This window comes from Colletotrichum siamense (genome assembly GCF_013390195.1).
Source record: "Colletotrichum siamense strain Cg363 chromosome Unknown KSG_Cg363_contig03, whole genome shotgun sequence".
Taxonomy (NCBI): Eukaryota; Fungi; Ascomycota; class Sordariomycetes; order Glomerellales; family Glomerellaceae; genus Colletotrichum; species Colletotrichum siamense.
This window is the reverse complement of record NW_023501016.1, coordinates 4,915,164-4,936,240: the sequence shown is the minus strand read 5'-3', so window position 1 is coordinate 4,936,240 and position 21,077 is coordinate 4,915,164. Positions and strand designations below refer to the sequence as shown.

The 21,077-nt window shown below is 55.7% G+C and overlaps 6 protein-coding genes across 6 annotated transcripts; 1 reads left to right on the top strand and 5 right to left on the bottom strand.

Annotated features, from left to right (window-relative positions):
- Window positions 1–5: 5 nt before the first annotated feature.
- ams2 (CENP-A multicopy suppressor protein 2) lies at window positions 6–3,895 on the bottom strand (the record flags this gene model as incomplete). Its single annotated transcript, XM_036637129.1, has 2 exons — window positions 6–3,721; window positions 3,775–3,895. 2 exons carry the CDS (start codon window positions 3,893–3,895, stop codon window positions 6–8), a joined length of 3,837 nt encoding a protein of 1,278 aa, XP_036498321.1.
- Window positions 3,896–5,682: 1,787 nt separating this feature from the next.
- CGCS363_v005279 (3-hydroxyisobutyryl-CoA hydrolase) lies at window positions 5,683–7,166 on the bottom strand (the record flags this gene model as incomplete). Its single annotated transcript, XM_036637128.1, has 2 exons — window positions 5,683–7,050; window positions 7,116–7,166. The coding sequence occupies 2 exons, from the start codon at window positions 7,164–7,166 to the stop codon at window positions 5,683–5,685; spliced, it is 1,419 nt and encodes a 472-aa protein (XP_036497916.1).
- A 585-nt stretch (window positions 7,167–7,751) lies between these two features.
- On the top strand, window positions 7,752–8,325 carry smd2 (Small nuclear ribonucleoprotein Sm D2; the record flags this gene model as incomplete). Its single annotated transcript, XM_036637127.1, has 4 exons — window positions 7,752–7,774; window positions 7,834–8,044; window positions 8,122–8,201; window positions 8,283–8,325. The coding sequence occupies 4 exons, from the start codon at window positions 7,752–7,754 to the stop codon at window positions 8,323–8,325; spliced, it is 357 nt and encodes a 118-aa protein (XP_036497915.1).
- A 491-nt stretch (window positions 8,326–8,816) lies between these two features.
- On the bottom strand, window positions 8,817–10,645 carry dak1-1 (Dihydroxyacetone kinase 1; the record flags this gene model as incomplete). The annotated part of the gene is made up of 2 exons (XM_036637126.1): window positions 8,817–9,307; window positions 9,364–10,645. 2 exons carry the CDS (start codon window positions 10,643–10,645, stop codon window positions 8,817–8,819), a joined length of 1,773 nt encoding a protein of 590 aa, XP_036497913.1.
- Window positions 10,646–11,498: 853 nt separating this feature from the next.
- DCW1-5 (Mannan endo-1,6-alpha-mannosidase DCW1) lies at window positions 11,499–12,933 on the bottom strand (the record flags this gene model as incomplete). Its single annotated transcript, XM_036637125.1, has 2 exons — window positions 11,499–12,691; window positions 12,741–12,933. The coding sequence occupies 2 exons, from the start codon at window positions 12,931–12,933 to the stop codon at window positions 11,499–11,501; spliced, it is 1,386 nt and encodes a 461-aa protein (XP_036497912.1).
- Window positions 12,934–15,735: 2,802 nt separating this feature from the next.
- CGCS363_v005275 (uncharacterized protein) lies at window positions 15,736–18,576 on the bottom strand (the record flags this gene model as incomplete). The annotated part of the gene is made up of 1 exon (XM_036637124.1): window positions 15,736–18,576. The coding sequence occupies one exon, from the start codon at window positions 18,574–18,576 to the stop codon at window positions 15,736–15,738; it is 2,841 nt and encodes a 946-aa protein (XP_036498456.1).
- Between the last annotated feature and the right edge of the window lie 2,501 nt (window positions 18,577–21,077).

Below are 21,077 nucleotides of genomic sequence, written 5' to 3'. Positions count from 1 at the left end.
GGGTATCATTGCCGTCTGGCATCTTCTGCGGCCTGACGAGCGCGCATATTGGTTTCCCACGTGTTCCAGTCGTCGTAATCCGTTTGCTGCCGAGCCCTTGGAGAAGGTCGAGAGGGCGTGCCCAACAGGTCGCCAAACTCAAGCTCCATGTTGGTGATGTCGAAGTTGCCAGAAGCATTCATGGTCTCTGCCAGCGCTCGGTTCATAGCCTCGAGCATGTCAGAGTCGTACTGGTGATCCATTGGCTGCGTTTGGAGGTACTCTTCAAGCGCCATCTCCATCTGAGAGAAGTCTTCTTGATGCAGGCGAGGACTTCTTCGAATTGGGCCCTTAGCCGATCGAGGTGTCCGCGTAGGAGTGCGCCGAACGGCCGCAGGAGACCGAAGCAGATCCAAAGAACGAGAAACGCTTCGAGTGACGCTCCTGGTGATCGGCCGGTGACTGGGGGTTGGCCGTGTGGGCGTTTTGAAGGGGCCATTATTAGGGGCCGTGTCGCGAGGAGGGGGCGTAGATGGACGAGGAATCATGGGGCTTCGGAAAAGATCTTCGAGATCATCGTCAGGAATTGTGAGATTTTCCTTGTTAGCACCAGTGGCTTCAGGCATGTTGTCCTTGCCAGGACCCTTCTCAGAGGCCTTATTCTGTGCTGTGTTGGCAGGGGCCGTAGACTCCGGTGCGGTTTGCACAATGTTAATGGCCAGCTCACCCAAAATCTTCGGAGCGCCTTCCTTTCGTGGAGAGGGGAACAGCAGTCGTCGAGTTGAGCCCATATTGCTGTGGCCTTCGTTGTTATCAAGCGTGATTGGGCTCTTAGCCGTGCCACTGCCTCTGGAATGAGTAGAGCCAGCGTTGGAGGCATTCCCAGGCGACGCAGGGCGGGAGTCTTGTTGGTCTGGTTGCTGAAAGAACAGATCACAAGACTCGTTGGCATTGCTGACTTGAGAGGCGCCTCGAGATCTGCTCTCATCATCCATCGGTGAGATTTCCTGGTCGTCAGGCCCAAGAGGATCAGTCGGGAAGTACGCCTCAGATGTCGGGTTCATTTGATTTGGTCCGGATTTCTTTGTTCTGGGCGGTCGTGGGGCTCGTCCAGTTCCACGAGGTCGCCTTTGCTGATTGAGGCGACCCCTGTCCTTCTCCCACTTCTCTTGCGGCCGATGCGCCTTCCACTTGGACAACCAGATGCCGCAAGGGTTGCAAAGCATGTGTCCTTTCCACTCAATTTTGTTGTCGTCACGGCCCAGCGCCTTCTTGATGACCTGGTATTTCGTGGGCTTTTCCTCGGCATCACGGTCGAGCACCAAGATAGCCGTGACTCTTCCAGGTTTGTCGGAGAACTCGGTAAACTCCGGCACTCCTTCATGTTCTTGAGTCCATATCTTCCGCCAAGTCGGAGTTTCAATGGCACCGCAGTTTGTGCAGTACATCGGAGTCTGTCCATTCTCAATCGCCTGCAATAACTTCTCTCTAATAGCCTGCTTCTTGACGTAGTTCTTGTTCGTCCTCGAAGATTGCTGAGGGGACTTCGGAGCCTGTAGCGCATCACTAGGCGGGCAAGGTGCCTCCGAAAAGGATGTAATATCCGGTTGAGAAAGGGCAGGCAGAGCCAGTGGACCGATCGGATCACTGGCAGGGACTGTGGGTAGAGCCAGGGAAAAGCCCGAGGATTCGGAGCGCTGCAGTGAAGGGGGCGCAGAAGGCCGGGCGAATAAATCAGCCTCATCCGCGGCCTTTTGTGGCTCTGGAAGAGCCGGTTCAGGCAAGCCATGTAATGCCTGGGCCAGTTGTTCCAACGCAATGTCGACGGTGTCGATCGGCTGCGAGTTCTCTGGCTTAGGAGCAGCTTGGACGTCCTTCTCGGCGTCTGCTTCAAACGCCACAACCGGCTCCTCTTGTTGTGGCGAAGGCTCTTTTTCCGCCAACTGAGCAGGCGGAGGAGCCATAGATGCTCTTGGATCACTAGTGCTCCGCGACGGCGGAGGTAATGGGGGCTCCTGCGAAGGTGTTGAAGTTGGTGGGCGGGATGGCATAGGCTGCATATTTCTGGAAAAGTCTGCTTCGCTAGATGGCTGAGTTGATAACTGGAAGACTTGGACTGGGATACCAGAGCGAGACCGTTTCTCCTTTGTGACATTGGCCTTGAATACTGGTGCGACGGCGACTGGATGGGGGAGCTGCTTGATAGCTTCATCCTCGAACAGGTCATCGACGCTACCGCTCATGAATCCAGAATCAGCGGGTTGGCCCATGGGCATAGGCATTGGGGGGAGAATGGGGCTGGAAGCTGGCGGGCTCGAACGCACGAAGCTCACTGTGCGAGGGACAGGCGGTGACGACCCAATAGCGGCAGGACTGTCTTCAGAGTACATCGGAGATGCAGCTTCAGAATCCACAGGCGAACGGCCATCCTGCTGACTGGGAGACAGGGCGAAGGGAGGCTCAGAAAAAACAGGCTGGCTTGGGGGTGTCGCAGCTTGGCTCAGAGTCGACTGCCGACGGAGCTTGCTACCATTAGCAGCTTTGCCAGCCGGCTTCGACGGCCCCCTGTCAGGGACTGGTGTAGGGGCTCTGGGGACCTCCAGCATATGGGAACCCATGGGAGCGTCAGCAGGGCTGCCCGCTGGCCTCAGGCTCCGCAAGGAGCCAGATGTGCTAGCTGCCACTCGCAATAGCTCTGGACCGCCTCCAAATGGGGTGTTGATGTTGTTGTTGACCTGAGTGGTGGTAGCCCTCTTCTTCTTTGCTGGACCCTCATCGCCATCGGTTCCATCTTCGTATCCTGAGGTGTTGCCTTGGTTCTCAGCTCGTGGTTGCTTGCGAGGTCGGCCACGAGGGCGTCCGGTAGGCTTTGACTTCCTGGATCGGTTGGATGCCCTGGATGAGGGTCTCGAAGGTGGATTGGCCTGGGGTTCGGTTGCTGTGTCAACAGGCGTCGGGGCAACGCGATTGGGTCCTTCAGAGTTTTGGACCTGTTGTTGAGGTGGCTGAGGCAGTTGAGGCAGCATTTGCGGCGGCATCTGTTGCTGTTGCTGCTGCTGCTGTTGCGGTGGCGGCGGTTGTTGTGGTGGTGGTGTGTTGTAGTTGAATGAGTCGTTGCGCTGCATCGGCGGCTGGTACTCGTGTTGGTTTGGGGGTGGGTGAGGCGAAGCAACTCTGGCAGGGTGTTGCTGGCTGGCCATTTGAGGATTTGATTGCATGAATGCGTTCCACTCGGCATGGCTCGATGGCGTGACGACGCCCTCAGCCGGTCTGGCAGGCTGCATCTCAACGCTCATGTGGCTCTCGGAGCGCTGAAGGGTGTGTCGAAAGTCTGGCTTCATTTCGGGCTCGTACTGCGGTCGTGCCATGGCGGCCACGGGTTTCAACTTGAACTTGATCTCCAAGATATCCTTCACGCCTCCGCTAAAGACTGAAAGGGGATTCCTGGTGGCACGTCCAATGATTCTCTTGTCGTCGGCGTGATTAACGATCCAGCCAAGCAGGCCTTGGCCAACAAGGGGTTCGTCCGGTTCCGAGTAGTCGTATGCGTAGACGGCAAAGTCGCGGGTGCTGTCGCTGAGAAGCTCGGGGCTGCACCTAGCAACCGCCTGAGCACATATGCTGAGGTCGACCATACCAATAGTACGCTTCTCGTCAATTGGGACCGTTTGGATAGGCAGTAGCTGGGGATGCCGCGCCAGAAAACTCTCGCCATTGTCGGCGAATGTGTATGTGACCTTGACTATAGAATCGCGTCAGTAACACTCCCAAAGCACCAGGACAGAAAGTCCTTACGGCCCATAGTCTTGATCTGAACCCCCATCTCCTCGGCCTCCTGCGTTGGAGGCGGTGTTGGTCTGGCCTGGCCGTTTCCTCCCCAATTGCCCATGGGGGCTACGGGCATTGGCGACGCCATGGTAGGCGAGGCTCTCAGTGCCGGATCGTGTGTTGGTCCAGTTTGGTGGGTGTCGACGTGTATAGAGGAGAGGAAGGTTGAATTGGGAAGGTCGACGATATCGAAGGGCGGTGACCAAGGGTGGAAAAAGGAAAAAGGGAAAGTTTAAAGTGGAGGAGAGATTTGGGTGGAAGGTGGGTTGGCAATTGGTGTTTGTAGAGTGGTGTAAAGTGGTAAAGTGGTAAAGTGCAGGCGTCACGTAAGAAACCGCGGGGCGGGTATCATGGCCGTGGTCGTGAAGTAGTCGCGTCCTGCGTCCAGCTTTGGTGTAAGTCGCGTTTTTGAGAAAGTGGATCAACCACTTAGACCCCCTGCGCGACTACCTTTTAGGACAGAAACTCGTCCGAGACAACCTGCAGCAGCTTGTTTGCAGGCCTCAAACGAACGAAGAAAACGAAGATCGAGGAATTGGCAAACCAAACTTCAAGTTGAAGTACAAAAGACTGGGTTAAGATGTTGAGGCAGAGGTATTCGTACGCAGAGGAAGCAATAATACGACGAAAAGACTGCAGTTGTGTCGCGTGTATTGGAGATACAGCGAGTCGCAGGTCACGGCACAAACTGGGTTAGGCGGGTCCGCTCTGTGACGTTGGACCAGGGGGTTGCTCTCGCCTGGCTTCCTAGCGCGGACAGCCGAATCCAGAACGCGCCCAAACACGTGCAGGCACGCTTTCTCGTTTGTCCCGCGACTGAGACTTCGAAGTCTCCGGATGGTCCGTGCGCGAGTTGGGTTACCTTACGTAAGAAAGCTGGGATCAAGACCTCTCTGCTGGAGCCTTGATGGGAACGGCGGGCGGTTGCTGAGTGAATGCCGGAAGTGGGTCCCTCTTTCGCTTCTCGGGAGTGGGTGGGGGCCCTGGTCAGCCGATTCCTCACCTCTCTTTTGGTCGGACTTTGTGCTTGCAACCGGGGCCTTCTCCGGAGACAGGTCCAGGCGCCCGAACTTGCAACTGGAGATTGAAGAAAACAGGAGGGAAATTCTGTATGAGATTCCTTCTTTTCCCCTGACCGAAGACGGCGGGGCCCCGTCCCTCTTTATACTTGTCCCCCCTGAAGCCTGAGGTCTCTCCTGGTCCCCATCTTCTCTCGCCTGCGTTGTCTGTACAATCCCACGGGCCAGCTGGGTAGGTTGGTTTGCTCTTTTCCCATTCATCATTCATCACTCCCATTCCATCCGTTTCAATGCTTTTTTTCGTCGCTAGCGTTCTACCCATGACTCATCTCCACCTACCTTTGCTATCCGCAACAGAGTTTGGCCAGCCTAGTGTCACCGGCCCAATGAAAGTGAAGCCATTCTGCGCCAATCTCTTCACCCATCTTGCCACTTTTCCGAGGTTTAAGTGATGACTGTGATGGCGACATCCGAACCGTCAAATGGTTCGCGCGTTAACTCCGACGTCTCATGAGGCTGCCGACCGCAGGCAACACTACCGCAACCAACACCCGGACCTATTAGAATGAAGTCATTCTTACCCCAACTTTCCTCTCAATCTCGTCCACGATGAAGTTTAGTTATCGAAACATCTCAAAACCCAGTTGGCCAATCAGCTACGATTAGCTTGTTATCGCTCAAAACCAAGCCCCCAATGAGATGAAGCTATTTTGGCAATCAGTGCACGTCCATTGCAGCACTTGAACGCAAAGGTGACTTCTTTTTTGTTTATTCAGACACGTAATGAAGCATCTACAGTATTATACACACCTACGCTCCAGAGAGACATCGGCGAACTTTCATTCGCTCCGCACGCCTACCAGATACCACTTTCTTCCCAAACCGCACGGCCTTTGTCGTTCACAGACGTTCTCCTGGCCAAGATGTCCTCGACAACCTGCTTGACACCCTGGCGGCCATTGCTGTCCTTCACCATCTTATTCAACACCTGCTTAGGCGAGTACTGGCCCTCGATGACGACCTCCTTGACGTCCTTCTCGGTTGGCAATCCGAAGTAGAAGGGGTATTCAGAGTAGTTGCGGTTGTTCAGCAATTCTAGCTCATCGCCTTCCTTCTGGAAGAACGCGTCGACATCCTGGGTCTTGACGGCGTCCAAAGTGGCTGGTTGCCACTTGGGGGTCTCCTTGCGCACTAACAGCGCAGTCACGCCCTCGGAGAAGTCGGGGTGCTTCATGAACTTGGTCGCAATCTGGTGCTCGTGTTGGAATGTCTTCCCAATACCCCACTCGCGACCAACGCGCATTTGCTTCAAAGCGACATTGACGGCCGTAGGCGAGCGCTGGTGCAGCGTATCCAGCGTCTTCTCGGCCCACTCCTTGGTCTCACCCTCCTCAGCCTTAAGCGACTCAATGATCCCTTGGAGGCTGCTCCTTGAGAAACAGCGATCAATAGCCTCGCGAAGCTCACCGGCGATAAGCATGGGCTCGTCGAACGGCAGACCGGTGGCGTACTCCTCGAGCGTCGCTGCAATGATCTTCAGGCGCTTGTCCATACTATCCTGGTCCTCGAAGTGGATTTCAGCCAGACGAGATTCGAGCTGAGGCAGTGAAGTCGAGTGCAGGTAATGCGTAGCAAGACCCGAGTAGAACACATTCACGCCCTTGAGTCGCTCGCTTGTGAGGGCGAGGTAGGTGCCGACGTAGCCCTGCAGTCTAGGCAGGAAGAAAGAGGCACCGACGTCGGGGAAGAAACCAATCGTCGTCTCGGGCATGGCGAAGACGGTGCGCTCGGTAGCAATACGGAAGGGCGCGTGGACGCTGAGGCCGACGCCGCCACCCATCGTGATGCCGTCCATGAAAGCGACGTATGGCTTCTTGTATGTGGCGATGTAGTGGTCCAGCATGTACTCGAGCGCAAAGTAGTCCGAGCTCTTCTTCCACCCGTCCTTGCTTTCCAGATTGTACTTGGCCAGCTCGGCGACATCTCCGCCGGCGCAGAAAGCCTTTTCACCGGCTCCCTTCATAACCACCACGTTCGCCATGTCGGACTTCGACCACTCCACCAACCTCGGCAAAATCTTGCGGATCATGCTGGCGTTCAACGAGTTGAGCTTCTTCGGGCGATTCAGCTGGATGGTCCGCAGACCGTAGAGACTGTTGAAGAGGACATCATCGGGATCGTCATTGCGGCGCTCCTGGAATTCGGCTGGGACTTTTGTAGACATCTATGCGGGCATGCAGTTAGCGCCTCACTTTCTGGCAGGTTTCTCAATTGAGTAAAACAACTGACCTGTGCGCTTGACGAAGCTTGCGCACCAAGAATCTTTGCTCTGAGAGGCATGCCGAAGCTTCTGCTGCAGCTCCTGCAAGGAGCAGCTAGTGCTGCCGACCCGGCTCGTACTGAAATCGTCCTGGAGAACATTTATTTGTGTGCCAGCTGCCTATGCGCTCGTCTAGGACAAGCGGCGCATCGACTGGGGGTTGGCGGGCTCGTGGAACGGAGGGGTGGAGGGATGGTGTTGGTCGAAGAGTCCAGGATTGATTTAGACGACGCCGCGGGAATGATTTTCCATGCTCCTCACCACCAAAAATTGAGGCCGAGGATACCCACGGGCATCATAAGGCAATTGGATGGTTCCAGCGGTCGGGATGGTGCACTGGCCATGCGTGCGGGTGCCATTCTGCTCCACTAAAGCTGGCGCACCTTGAGCTTTGCCTGGGTGCCCGCGCTGTAGATGGACGGGAGCACTTTTTTGCCAGCGCCGACTTCACTGGACAGGTGCAGCCAATCAGCGCACCATCCGCTGAGCAGCAAGCACCGCCAAACTCTTTCAGCCTTGCTGTGGCCTACATCAAAAGTATCACTCGCGACGTTACTTATCCACTTCCACATACCACCACCATCTCCCCGCCATAACCGCCCATCATGTCGACCGACCCCAAGATCCAGTTCGTCCCCTGTTCCCCAGCTGAAAGAAAAGATTGTGACGCTGACATGCGCAACGCAGGGAGCTTCTCACCAAGCCTCGTAACGAGCTCACCGAGTACGAGATCGCCCAGCTCGAGGAGCACGAGTTCAGCGCCGGACCCCTCTCCATCCTCCAGACCGCCGTGCGCAGCCACACCCAGGTTCTCATCTCCATCAGAAACAACCGCAAGCTCCTGGCGCGCGTCAAGGCTTTCGACAGACACTGCAATATGGTTCTCGAGAACGTGAAGGTGCGACCATCTAAACCCGCTGTGGATCATCAGACGGAAGAGCATCAAGGAACACAGGCGCTGACTTTGGATCGCAGGAAATGTGGACAGAGACCCCGCGTCTGGCCAACGGCAAGAAGGGCCGTCCCGTCAACAAGGACCGTTTCATCAGCAAAATGTCAGTACACACTTGCTGGCAACACGACGCGCCGGCCCCCGTTCCCGACATGACAACATCGCAAGCTAACATACGATGCAGGTTCCTCCGCGGTGATAGTGTCATCCTGGTTCTCCTGAGCTGAAGGAGCTGTACATCTACGAACGAGTTCAGAATCTTAGTCTTTTTACGACCGTCCACGAACCCTGCATCATCCGCGACGCGTCGCCGGGAAGAGAGCGATAGGGCCACGATGCCCTACGCCCGCATCAAAATCAAGCGATACGGAAATGTAAGCTGCTGGAAAGGAGCTGTTCAATTGAGATATAGTCGCCACGTGAGAAAAGAGCGACGGGCGAGTCAATGAGGGCGGAGACATTGCGTCAAAATACCCACGGTAGAGTGGCTTTCTTTAAAAACGGGACAAATTTGGCGTTGAAGAGACAAATAGGATCATTGGTGTTTTTTTCTCTGTGCTACCATGGCCGTCAATTTCCCGACATTGCTGCATTTTGCCGCTTTCCAAACACATGTGCAACCGCCCCTTCCAGCCCCTGAATCGCTTTTCCCTCCCAATCAAGAAAATTATAACAAGATGCGTCTAAACGCAGGATATCAAAAAATAGCTCCCTCTTTTTACAACTTCTCCCACCCGTCCTCCTCGCCAGCAAGACCGGAGAAGAAGCAGCTCAGGCCCCACGCACCAGGGTCGGGGACCTGCTCGAAGCCGGAACCGCCAATGTACACCGTCCGGCCGAGACTGGCCTTCATGCCCTTGGTCTTCTCGGCGCCGGCGCGCGCCGCCTCGGCAGCCTTCTTGACGTCGCCCGTCTCACCGAGGGTCTCGACGAAGGGGTACAGCGCATCGACGAGCGTGCGGTCGCCGGGGCGCGCGGGGGTGTAGCGCGACATGGCGTCGCTGCTCTGCTTGAGGGCGGCGGCCCAGACCTTGGGGTCGGCAGTGCCAGGGGCGAGGCTGCGGAGGGCGCCGACGAGGGCGTTGAGGAAGATGGCGTAGAGGGCGCCCGAGGTGCCGTCCATTGTGTTCTCGACAACGGGGACCGCGGAGGCCAGGTCGACGACGGCGTCGCCCGTCAGGGGCTTTTCGGAGATGTGCTTGAGAATGGCTGGGTTTTGAATGTTAGCTTGCCGTGCGATGTCTCAATCTGGTTTTTGAACTTACCCTCAGCTCCTCTCTTCAGGCCGATGCCGCAGTCGCCGTCGCCGACAATTGTGTCGTACTTGGTGACCTCGGGCTCGGCAGCAATAATGCGGTTCAAAGCATTGGTGATGGTCTTGGTAGCGGACGCAGCGTCGTACTTGAGATCGCTGGGCTTAGTGGCCTGCTCCGCGCCGCTTCCATCCTCCCTCGTGGCAGTGTTCTTAGCTTCCCAGGTCTCCTTGAGGATGGGAGACGACCAGCCGGTAGCCTCGCAAGGGGCATCCAGAAGCTGAATCATGCTGGGTCCACCGATATCCGTGTTGACAACGTTGAGCAGCGTGATGCTGAAGCCCAAACCGTTGAGAGAGGTCATGTAAGTGCCGCTCAGGATGCGGACGGGACGGATGCCGTAGCTGCCCTCAAGCTGCGAAGCAACCTCGGCTGTGATGCCGCCCAGCTCCAGGGCGCTCACACCACCGAGGTTGTTGATCAGCAGAACGACCTCGTTCGAGTTGACGTTGAGGAACGCCCGGTCCTTGTCGTTCTGGTCCAGCAGCTGCGTGAGCATCTTGGCCACCAGCTCCGGCAGATCCGCCTTCACCCTGCCGGAGCCGGGCTCGTTGTGAATGCCCATGCCCAGCTCCGCCTCGCCGAGCTGCAGCGCACCCTCGTCCTTCTCGCTGGGGATCGTGCGACCCGGAACGTGGACGTGCTCCAGACTGGCTCCGACACTGACGAGGTTGTCCGCGGTGAGGCGCGCGACCTTGGCGACCTCGCTGAGGGGCCGTCCCTGGGCCGCCAGCGCGCCGGCGATCTTGTGCACGAGCACGGTGCCGGCAATACCTCTGCGACCGACCTTGCCGGCCTTGGCGCGTCCGACGCCGACGTCGTCGCCAACGACCACCATCTCGACCTCAAGCCCCTGGGCGCGGGCCTTCTCGACGGCCATGCCAAAGTTCAGGACGTCGCCGGTGTAGTTCATGACGGTGACCAGGACTCCCTTTGACGTGTCGACGCGCGAGGCGATGGCGGTGCGGACCTGCTCGGCGCTGGGGCTGGCGAAGATGGTTCCCGCGACGGCGGCGGAGAGAAGTCCCTTGCCGACCATGGCGGAGAACGAGGGCTCGTGGCCGGAGCCGCCGCCGCTGATCACGGAGGTCTGGGGCGCGGCATTGGCGGTCGGTCTGAGGTAGATGATCTTGTTCGTCTTGTCGAGGGCGAGGCTCGGGTTCGTCAGCGTGAGGCTGTGAAGGGCCGTGTTCACCAGCTTGGTGGGATCATTGATGAAATGCTTGGCTGACATCTTGACGGGAGGTTTCGATCTTGTTCCCTTTCAGGGCCGGTCTGTCGAGTTGAGATGAGTGAGGCGAGATTAGACGAGTCTGAAGCTCTAAGGAGAAAAGATCACGCAACAGAAGAACGGACGACGATCTAGATGGCCTCGGGATACACGAGGGCTACCGAAGCAAATGAGGGGAGATGAGAACAGAACCCCGCGAAAAGGATTCTGGATGGCACCGGGAAGAACCCGACTCTATGTAAGTCGGGTGTTGGCCCCCGAGGGAACTGGACGACCATGACGTCCCACCAGCGCCCATCCTCCTGTACAGGTGCCGCGGGGTGAAGCGGGGCCGCGGGGGGAGGTTGCACCCACTTCGGGAAAGTGTAAGCGCTCGGGTTTACGCCGATGGTCAAAATTGGGAGATTTTAAGCTCTCCGCGCTAGAGAAATGAAGAGACATTTCCCAACCTTCACGACAGCAACTGTTGCCGTGTCGGAGCTAGCCATGAATCAAAAATTGAGGCATACTAAGCGCACGTCGCTTGCAAAGACCTCCGAAAAACAGTCATTCAAATTCACTCGACAAGTTCACACGAGGTGCAAAGACTCGAAGCAGATAGGGAAGTCTAGGCGAAGACTTGGCTGGCGGACAGATTTCAAAATAAGAATAAAATATGTATGTATATGTATGTATGTAGGGTATATCATCAACCCAAACCCTCTCTGGAGGGATATTTTCAGCAATTGCTGCCGCCCCGGCCATACCATGCGAAAACCGCTCTCAAAGCTGGTTTGTTCCTCAACGCCGTGTCCAATGCCAAGTCCGAATTAGATGCCAGCGAAACCCAAAGACAGTTACTGATGATGCACACTCATCATTTCATGATGAAGAAGCATCCGCCAACGACGCTGAGAACCATGGCTGTCGTGGCGAAGCCGGCGGCTACCCTGTCCTTGGTCTCGATTGGCGGTAATGTGGGAATCTTAGGCTGCAAGCTCATGCCGGCATTGGGGTTGCCGACTGAAGTTCCTCCAGTATCGGCCGTCACCGGTGCGGTCTTGACATCGGACTTCTTCACCAGCATATACATGGCCGCATCGAGAGCGCTCATCTGAGGACCCACGCCGACCAGACCGTCGAATTGGCCTTTGGGGTTCCACTTGAAGCCGCAGGCCGTTCCGGGTTTGCCTTTGAATCCAGTAGCCGGCGATCCGTTGCAGACCGACATGGCTAGCTCGGCGTTGGGCCTCAAGAGACCCATGATCTTGTCGAACAAGTCCGGTACGACCTGCGCGGTCCCAGCCATCCAACGAACCAAATAGCCCTTGAAAGTCTGCTGGTCAATGTCGCATAGGGTAAAAGGCTCGCAAGCCTGCTCGCTGATGGCGCTCTGGTTGAAAAAAAGCGTGGTCGCTTCGGTGAGGACGCCCTCGGTGCGGGTAAACCACTTCTTGTCTTGGGTATGGTTGTACATGACGGCAGCGCCGTGCATGAAAATACCCGCGTTGTAAGACCATTGGATCGTATCCTTGTCCTGGCAGTTCTTGCCGTTGTCGACTCCTGCACCGTCGTAGATCTTGAAGTCAGGCGTGATCAACCCAATGCTCGTCTCCCAATCCCAAATCTTTTCCGCCCAGTCGGCATATGTCTGGTTACCCGTAAACCTTGCTAGTCGAGCAGCAATATTGAAAAAACAGCCGTTGGAGATGGAGTTCTTGTAGTTGAAGCCGTTGTTGAAAGTGAAGATCTGCCACCGCAATCCGCCGCCGCACGTTTCGGTATCCCAACGGGTGACATATTGATTGAAAACGGCCTGGGCGAGCGCTAGCCATTGGGGCTGGTCTTTCGGTGGGTCCGGGAATTTGTTCTCTGCTGCACTCATCGCCGCCATCGCCCAAAATCCCTGGTCGTCGTTTCCTTCGCTCTTAGTCTGGTTTCGTGGCATGAAGTCGGCGTCCTCTCCAGCCTGGTGAAGCATGGCCTGCGTTGTCACGTCGTTGTAGGTTGAGTCTCCAGTCAACAGCCAGTAGTCGATCATCGTTCCAAACATCGCTCCTGCCTCCCACCCTGTGAGTTGTTAGTGAGGATCCTAGCTGATGGTTGAGTGTGCTCCTACAGAAATAAGGGTCTGGCAGGTTTCCTGGCACGTCACCAGTGTTGTTTCCTGTGTAGAACTTCAACAGACCAAAAGCAATCGTGCTCGCTCCATCCTTGATCGATTGATCACTGTTGAAATTGACTGTAACTGCAGCGTCTGCCAGCTGGCCCAGCACGCATGCCGCACTAGCGAACTTGAGAAGCCCCCTCATGGTTGGATGTGATTTGATGTGTGCGATGACCGAGTTGAAGGTCGGGGTCGGCGACCAGAGGAAACAGACTCGTCGAAGGCTCTGTCGTTGATATCGTCGTTCTTCCTTATTCCTTTGGTAATCCTAAGTGTAGTTGTTCATCGACGTCTTCCTCCCGAGGCGACTATATCGAATGTACCGTTGGACCCAGCTAAGAAAAGAAAGTAATAATAAAGAGATACTCGTGACAAACTCAAAATTCGAAATAGGGTCGCCTGGACTGTAGGAGGAAGAAGAGAAACAATGAAACAAGAATATGAATAGCGAGACTCGACCAGGAGTGAGTAAAGAATGGAATAGAGAAGTCGTAAACGATTTCTCGTTCAACGAAAAGAAAGGAACACTCCAGAGGGAAACAGAACCAATGAAGCCCAGATGAGAGTGCACCAAAGGTGGTAAAAGGAAGGAAAGATGGAATGACGTGGGGAACCAGAAGGGAAGAGAGACATGCAGACCTGCAGGACTGACTGGCTGTCTTGCAGCGGGAAGGGGAACGAGCGCCATAGCCGAGTTTGGACGACTTTTTTCTTCCAGTCTCGAGACGCCTCTTGCACCGCGGACCCCGTATTTTCCTCGAGGTTTCCAGACCTGGTAGCCCTTGCATCGTGTTGCATCGCCATGAACCGCACCTCCTTTTCCTTCGAGTTTGCGTGCCTGATAGCCGTGCAAGTCACCGGGGCCCCTAGCCCCACGAGTCCACGACAGTCAGCGAGACTCCTCGACGACTGCGAAAAACAAGTGAGAAAAAAACCGGGATCTCGTGGGCATGCGTGGGCGAGGCGAGCGAGGCGGTGCGGTCGGGTTTGGGAGAGGTGAAACGGTTGCGGTTCGAACTTGGCAGCCTCTCCGTCTCAAGATGGGCCGCAGGCCCCCTGTTACTCCAAGACGTGTAACCGGAAAGACCAAGGGACGTGTAAACAACTTAAGCTCGTATGCCAAGCCTTTAGAAGATCTGGATCTTTCCTGGCGGGAGAGGACTCAAAAGAGGCTCTTTGCGTTCCTCGCCTGTCTCTCTCTCTCCAATTAGCTTTTGCGTTGTGTTTCCCTCACGAACCGCCCGGGCAACAGTAGCCGACACAACTCTCGTGTTGCAAGTATGGGGAACGAACATCTCTCTAAACTTGGAAATTTTCAGTGGGCAATGACACGACCACGAACGCCGTGGAGTCGCTTGCCACATTTCTCGTCCGGAGAGCGCAAACAATGGACGATGCATCTCTGCGTCAGCATGAACTCGCAGCGCCTTGCAGCGAAAGCGAGGTCCATATCCGATGTTGCTTGTTGTTGCCAAATTGATGTTCGGCAGAGTTGCTGTCACGCTGCACGCCCAGCGTCGAAACCCCTGGAGGCTCTTGGTCCGTGCCCCACACTCCCGCCCAGTTCCATGCCCAGGGCCCTCGTCCATGTCTCCCCTCCTTTCCCTCAATCCATCGATTGGCTTCTCACGAGAACTGCTGCATGACTATTTTCGTCTAGGTAGCCCCTGGGTTGGGATGGTCGCAGCGGGTGTTCCTCAGCCCGAACACCCATACACGCAGCTACCCACACACACACATCACCAACTCAATCATGTCAAGATTGAGGGTGACGTCTGCGCCTCACAGGCCAACGCTCACAGGCCTTGGTGCGTTTAAGGTTGCGAGGGCCTGAAAATATCAAATATCCCGCCCCCTCCGCGCTAAAAGATTCTCTGAACTTCAATCGATCGACCGAGGCGAAGCCAAACCTCTCCCAAGCACATGAGTGCCGCGGACCCGGTGTCGTGCGAGATCTGCTTGTGGACGACTTATTTGCACGTGGAGAGGAGACAGATCATCTTGGCCCCAAGGCCGATCCCCGGGTACCCATTACTAACTTCTTGTATCAAGCTTTCGTGAAAGAGAGGTCTGTTGTTCCACCAAGTCCTTGGCTTAGTGGACTACTGGTTTCGATGACAAGTCAGTCAGTCGTGTTTGGCGGCAAAAGAAAACACGACCAGTACATCATCCACCAGAACCTTTTCCACAAACAACTACGCAGCAGCGTCGCAAAGATCGGCCAAAATTCAGTTCCACGGGACGTATTTTTTATCCCGTTCTGGTACCTCCGGATACGACTATGCCATAATAGAGGGAAACCATGCGAGCCCCCGAAGTGTTATTAAATACCAATAGCATCTTTGGCGGAAGCATTATGGATACACCACAGCACCACAGGAGCGACCACATTGACGTCCCTTACAACGGCTCACCCAACAGGAGGGGCTTCCACGTATCTTCAACACTAAATAAAACTATGTGCTCATCCGCTGCAGCCGTTTTCGACGTAAATTCTCGCTGATGTTTAATGTTGGTAGCTCCGTGAAAGCATCCTGCTCTGCACTTTCCGCACCCTAAACTCCTCGAAAAGGGTTGGACGAACCAGCCGTTTTATTAATTGGGCACCTGAAACGGAACAAATGGTTGAACCGCTATGTCTAATAACCTCTTCTTATGCTTTAAAGGTATACTTGCTTGGCTGCCTGGGTGTTGCAGGAATTTGATCTCCCTATGTCGATGAGTTGACCGAAATAGGTGCGACACTGGCTCACTAAATAAACCACAGGTTGAATCGGCACTCTTGTGTCGCTGAAGAAGACACTTGATCAGATTGTTCCAATTTACTCCATTTCGTACAGACAATTAGTCTCTAAGTATCTCATAGCATCTATCGGCTTCTAAGCCGTGGTGTATAAGCTCATCATAATACTCGTCCGTTTCTCATTTCATTCATTCGTGCATGTTATCATTCCCATTTTTCCCATTCCTGTAGCAGCTTCTTGCTTTCTTCCCTTGCCCAGAGGGACCTCTCCTGCTCCAGCTTGGACAATCGTTTGTATGTCTCGACGAACATCTTCTGCCGCTCGAGTACCTTGACCTCAAGGTACTTTGGATCGTTACGGCGGCAAGCCTTGTCAAATACGGCTCTCATTCGAGCCGAGTACAGCTGGCACGTTGCATCCTCGAGGCGTTGGGGCTTCACGTAGAAGTTCCGCGCAATGACGTTGCCTTCTTTCAATTGAGGTGCCACCACCTCGTCAAAGCAGTCACCGCATACGGTGAACTGCGGGAGGTACTGCATGATGTGCCAATTTTGGTCAAAAACTGGGTTGTCCTTGCAGCACTCAGTGAAAACCGATAGACTCTCGATATCGCTCACAAGCTTGGCAATGTTTGGCGGCTGTGCTGTAGCGAGAGCCACATCTGACGTGGTCTCCAATGCGTCAAAGTACATCACGAAACGCTTCCGATCAGGATTGTAGTGCATTGCACAAGTGCTCCGGGTCGGCTGCGCTGAAGGGTGCAAAGTGACAAACACGCCTAGCAGATTGGGTAACAGTCCCTCGACTGTTTTGGCACACTCGTGACAGACGGTGAAATCCGGCATGGTCGTCTGCGTATATGGGTTCTTGAGGGAATACCAGACGCGCGTGACGCGACGATCTCCGGGACAGGGACTGCTGCTAGTCACCTTGCTGGCGACATTGGCGACCTGGTAGAAAAGGCGCAAGTCTGTATGTCGGTTTTTCAATGTAAGGAGCCACGCAATGTGGTACCACCCAATCGAGCCAAAATCACAAGCAATTGGCTTGTCCATTGGCCGAAACAGCATGGGCATGAAGTCATTGCGGAATTCCGTGTTCAGAAAAACTCCGTTGTAGCAGTCAGGGCAGATGTTGAAGTTGTCGCAACGTGGCAGACTAAGCCAGTCGGCGCAACCAACAACGCCGTTTTTTCGAGGGCACTCAGGAAAGTCAGGCACGCCCCCTCTGTCGGCGTCATGCGAGTACCGCCGATAGCTGCCTCTTGGTCCATCAAGGGCAAGCGCGCTCTTTGTAGGATCGAACCTGGCCGGTGGCCATGCATCTGCTTGTGAGACTATCGCAGCAGGTTGCGTGATAGGTCTTCTTTCGGGCGATCTCCTCTTCTCATTTGGGCTTCGTGGTCCAGCAGGAACAGGCATGGGCGGCATGACTGCTGGCATCACTACGGTGTTGTTGAAAGTAGATGCACGAGAGCGCGAGCGAGCTCTAGATACACGTTCAGGCTCGCGAGCGCTGAGACGGCTCGTGCTAGGCAGGATATCATCCTCAGGATACGGTGTAGTGGGCTTCTCCCGCACATCACCACTCTCCCTCGGGTCTTTGATGATAGGAAAAGTTGCCGAGACGCGAGGTGGAGGAGGGAGATCCTCGCCGAAAGACTTGGTTGATACCCGCGGGGATGGGTTGACAATTTCAGCTGGCGCACGAGACCTAGATCTGCCGGATTGAGACGGCCGGGTCTGCTCGGGGCTCAATAGAACATCTCTGCTCTCTCTGCCCTCCTGGTTCACAATTGACCTTCTCCTTCGGGCATTGGCCGTCCGGGGGGTGTGCGAATAATCGCTGCTGCTGGAGCCGCTGTCATCCCGTCGACGTGGCGAGTCGCGCTTGTAGGTTGGAGTCCGTTTCGTCTCACGCTCACGGTCACGATCCCGTTCTCGCTCACGGTCCCGTTCGCGATCTCGGTCGCGCTCTCTGTCCTGCTCCGATCGATCGTACGGCGTGGTGGGATCTTTCTTCTCTGGTCGCTCACCACGGGGTACGATGCGTTCACGCTGGTGACGAGGAGTCTCAGGGACTCTGTCCCCGGAAGACTGCCTGGGCTCCTTGGGAGAATCAAAGTTCGTGTTCGAGCGCCTAGCTGGTGGGGGATTCGACGACGATTGCCTTCCATAATTATCGTCGAACCGCCTTTGGTCTGCGAGGTTCGAATAACTTCGTTGGGGCCGCGGTACACCGTTTCGACCGGCCTGGGAGTAATCGTAGTAGACCTTTTCTCGACCGCCTGTTGCGTGCTTGATGACCTTGGGGGATAGCAATGTCTCGTTCGGTTGCCGCTTGTCGTACTGGGCAGAGAAGTAGTCGGCTTTCTGTTCTGCACGAGTGCCTGACTTCGTTCGCTCGTGTCTCCGAACACGCGGCTCCTCTTCTTTGATGTCGGTCTCGATCTTGGGCAAGTCCTGTCTGCTCTTTCTCTTCTCAATGCCTGGCCGTTTGGCGGTGTCTGGGTCATCAACTCGCGGCGCATAATATTTCCTTGATGTGTTCGCGCCATAATCTTCGTTGAGTCTTGTCTTGGCAGAACGCGAGCCGCCGGAGGAACGCGATTTTGCGTCGTCTGACGAGGAGTCTCCGTCTCCTCCCTCACTGTCGGATTTCGGGATGATCACGAAACGGCGTTCAGGGTTGTACTCATGTACCTCCATAATGATGGGGTGTTGTTCGGCGTCTCCTCGTGAAGGAGGCTCATCGTCTGACGCCGACACGACGCTGCCGTGTTCTTTGAGAAGTGATTCTGTCTCATCTTCACAGGTTGGGGGAGGCGGGTAATTCCTGCGGCGGGAAGTTCTTATCGGCGCATCGAATGTGCGGGGGACATAGGCATCGGCGTAGTAGCTTGAGCGGGTTATAGTAGATGTATGAGGCGGCGGTACGACGGCATCGGCGTAGTAGCTCGAGCGGGTTATGGTAGATGTATGAGGCGGTACGGCCGGGGGCTCCGGTGTGGATCTGTAGTTTGGGTCAGAACTTTGGTTGCGCATTGGAGAGGAGATGTGTGGTCTTGGCTCGGCTTACGGCTTGGGAGTCTTGGCCCTAGTAGTGGTGAAATAGCCCGTCTGTAGAAGATCTTCAATATTGCGTGAATCGTTCATGTTTGGTTATCTGTATGACCAAGGTAAAAGGGTACAGAATCTCAGGAAGATGTCGGGGTCTTTGAAGGCATTGTGTGTCTCTCGGCTCGGCGAGAGCGGGAGCGTCGTAATGCGGTCTCTTGTGTGGCCGCCTCAGCCTTGCGCAACGTTTCGGTCCCTCAGCTTGGGTCGGGACGTTGGCTTGGGTCGCACTGGCGGTAATCGTCACAGCCAACAGAGCTGATTTACCAGTAGATCGAATCCCGAGTTGCGATGCTGACTTGATACGTTGAGATCAGATTTTCGGCAGAGGGTGAGAGCGAGAGTCGAGGTGAGTTCCAAGTGGTCGTGGCGGGTGGAGGATGGGGGGGAGCAGGCGTTGATGTTAATTAAGGTGAGATGCCTGCGGGTGGAGGTGGAAGGCACGGGAATCTGGGCGGACGGGTTTGGACACGGAAGCGGTTGGCAAGGTAGGACCGACTAGATCGAGTGAATGCGCGAGCGAGGTGAGATCGCTTAAGACAGACAGCGTAGGCAGGTAAGGTATCTGGTGGTGTCAGGCGGAGAGGGGGAAGGTGGGATTTTGGGGAGCGGCGTTGAAGATGCGGCGTAGGTGCAAGAAGTCCTTATTTGAACATGGAAGGCCATGGTCATGGTCATGGGCGAGCAGGGGTGCATGGCATTGGCATTGGGTGGGAGGGGGTGCCCCTCCATGATGACGGCTGGGCTGCTGGGCTGCTGTAGGGCGGTACCTTGTACCGCACGTCTCCACCGCCTTCTGTTTTTTATTTTCCTTCCACCTCCAGCCCGGGTCCAGGGCCACCACCGCCCGCCCACCACCACCACCAATGGCACCAAATGCCCCGGGCGTTCGTTCACCTCCGACGACAGCAGAGTCCAGCCCGTGTTGTGTGCCACGGTGCTTCCCGTTGCCGTTAAAGACCAGCCGCCAACACACACCGTCGGTGCTCTGTGGTCACCGAGGTGACACCGTTCCTAACGCGACTCTTGGATGTTGTTGGATGCAAAGTTTAAGGCAGGGTCCCTCTGCTTATCGCGACACACGTCCTGCCGAAACGGCCTTGATGGCATGGCTATAGTCGCCAATCTCACGTTTATTATTGTTGTCGATGTCGCCGTCGTTCTCCGGCCGACCGTCAGCATTGATGGTTGATGAACCTGATCTTGGTCGGCGGCACATGTCTTGAACCAGGAAAACGGCCCGGCAGCGGTAACATCATCATAATCTCCACAGTCGGCGACGTCGAATACGGACACATGTCAATTGGCAATACGTAAGGCCTGTCACTGAACCATTCCAGTAGGGCATCCAGTTCAGTTCTCGGGTTGAGAGTGGCGACCGTCTCGACACGAACAAGAGCCCCTTCACCACTCACTCTCGATGTGCCAATCAATACTGCGCCATCATTAGTCGCTTTCCCCGACCTGCAGCAGTAGAAGCAGCAGCAGCATGAGCATGATGGCCATGCCCACGCACTACGACGCAGTCTGCTGCGTCCTGCAGATGGGATGTGGGATGGGCTGGATGGGACCCGTCCCAGACACCACCAAGAGTCCAAGCCTGACGTTCAAGCGTGACTTGTGAGTGCGGTCGGCCCAAGTCCAAAGCCTAGGTCTTGGTGCAATTGCATCGAGCCATCTCCACTTTCACAGCCGGTTCTCACGTCCGGCCTGCACACTGCATATGCTGGGAACCTGTTTAGGGCAACCGGCACCGTCGATTAGGTCTTCCACCTCGATGAGTCTTGAGCCTGGCACTTAGCCGACTGGTCTCTCCCACGCCTGCACCTGGCACGGTACCACGGCAGCCAGCCTGCCCATTTCCAATTATTCACGTTGCACGGATTGCCTTGACGCGGCCTGATCTTTGCCATCCTTTCCCAACGACCGTCGTCCGGTGGACAATCGCGATGGCTTCTGATATCCTGCTCCTGGTGAACCACAAGACTTACCGAGCCAGACGTGCGGAGTTGTTGGGTACGAAGGCTTGTTTGACATGTCAAGACAAAATGATACGCACAGTTACAGTGGGCTGGAGTCTGCAAGAGCGTGCGCCACGCGGAGTGCCCGTCTGCCCTTGGTCAACGTCCAACTAGTCGTGGCGATGGGGAGGCTTAGTCGGCGTTGGATGCAGAACGGCACCGCGGCAAGCACCCAACACAATGCCGGCTCCCATTCGGAGGCCGATGTCTCCAGTTTCACGAGGCGGCGTCGGTCGGGAAACATTTTGATCAACGGCGTTGGCTGCGCAAAGTGGACTCAACTGTGCCATGAAACCGACTTCACCACATCTGCACCTATCTGTCGACCTCGCCATCAAAGTCGTCGGGCCGTGAGGCTTGCACAACCCTACCCACGCAGCAGGCGAAACATACCATTTCTTATCAGGG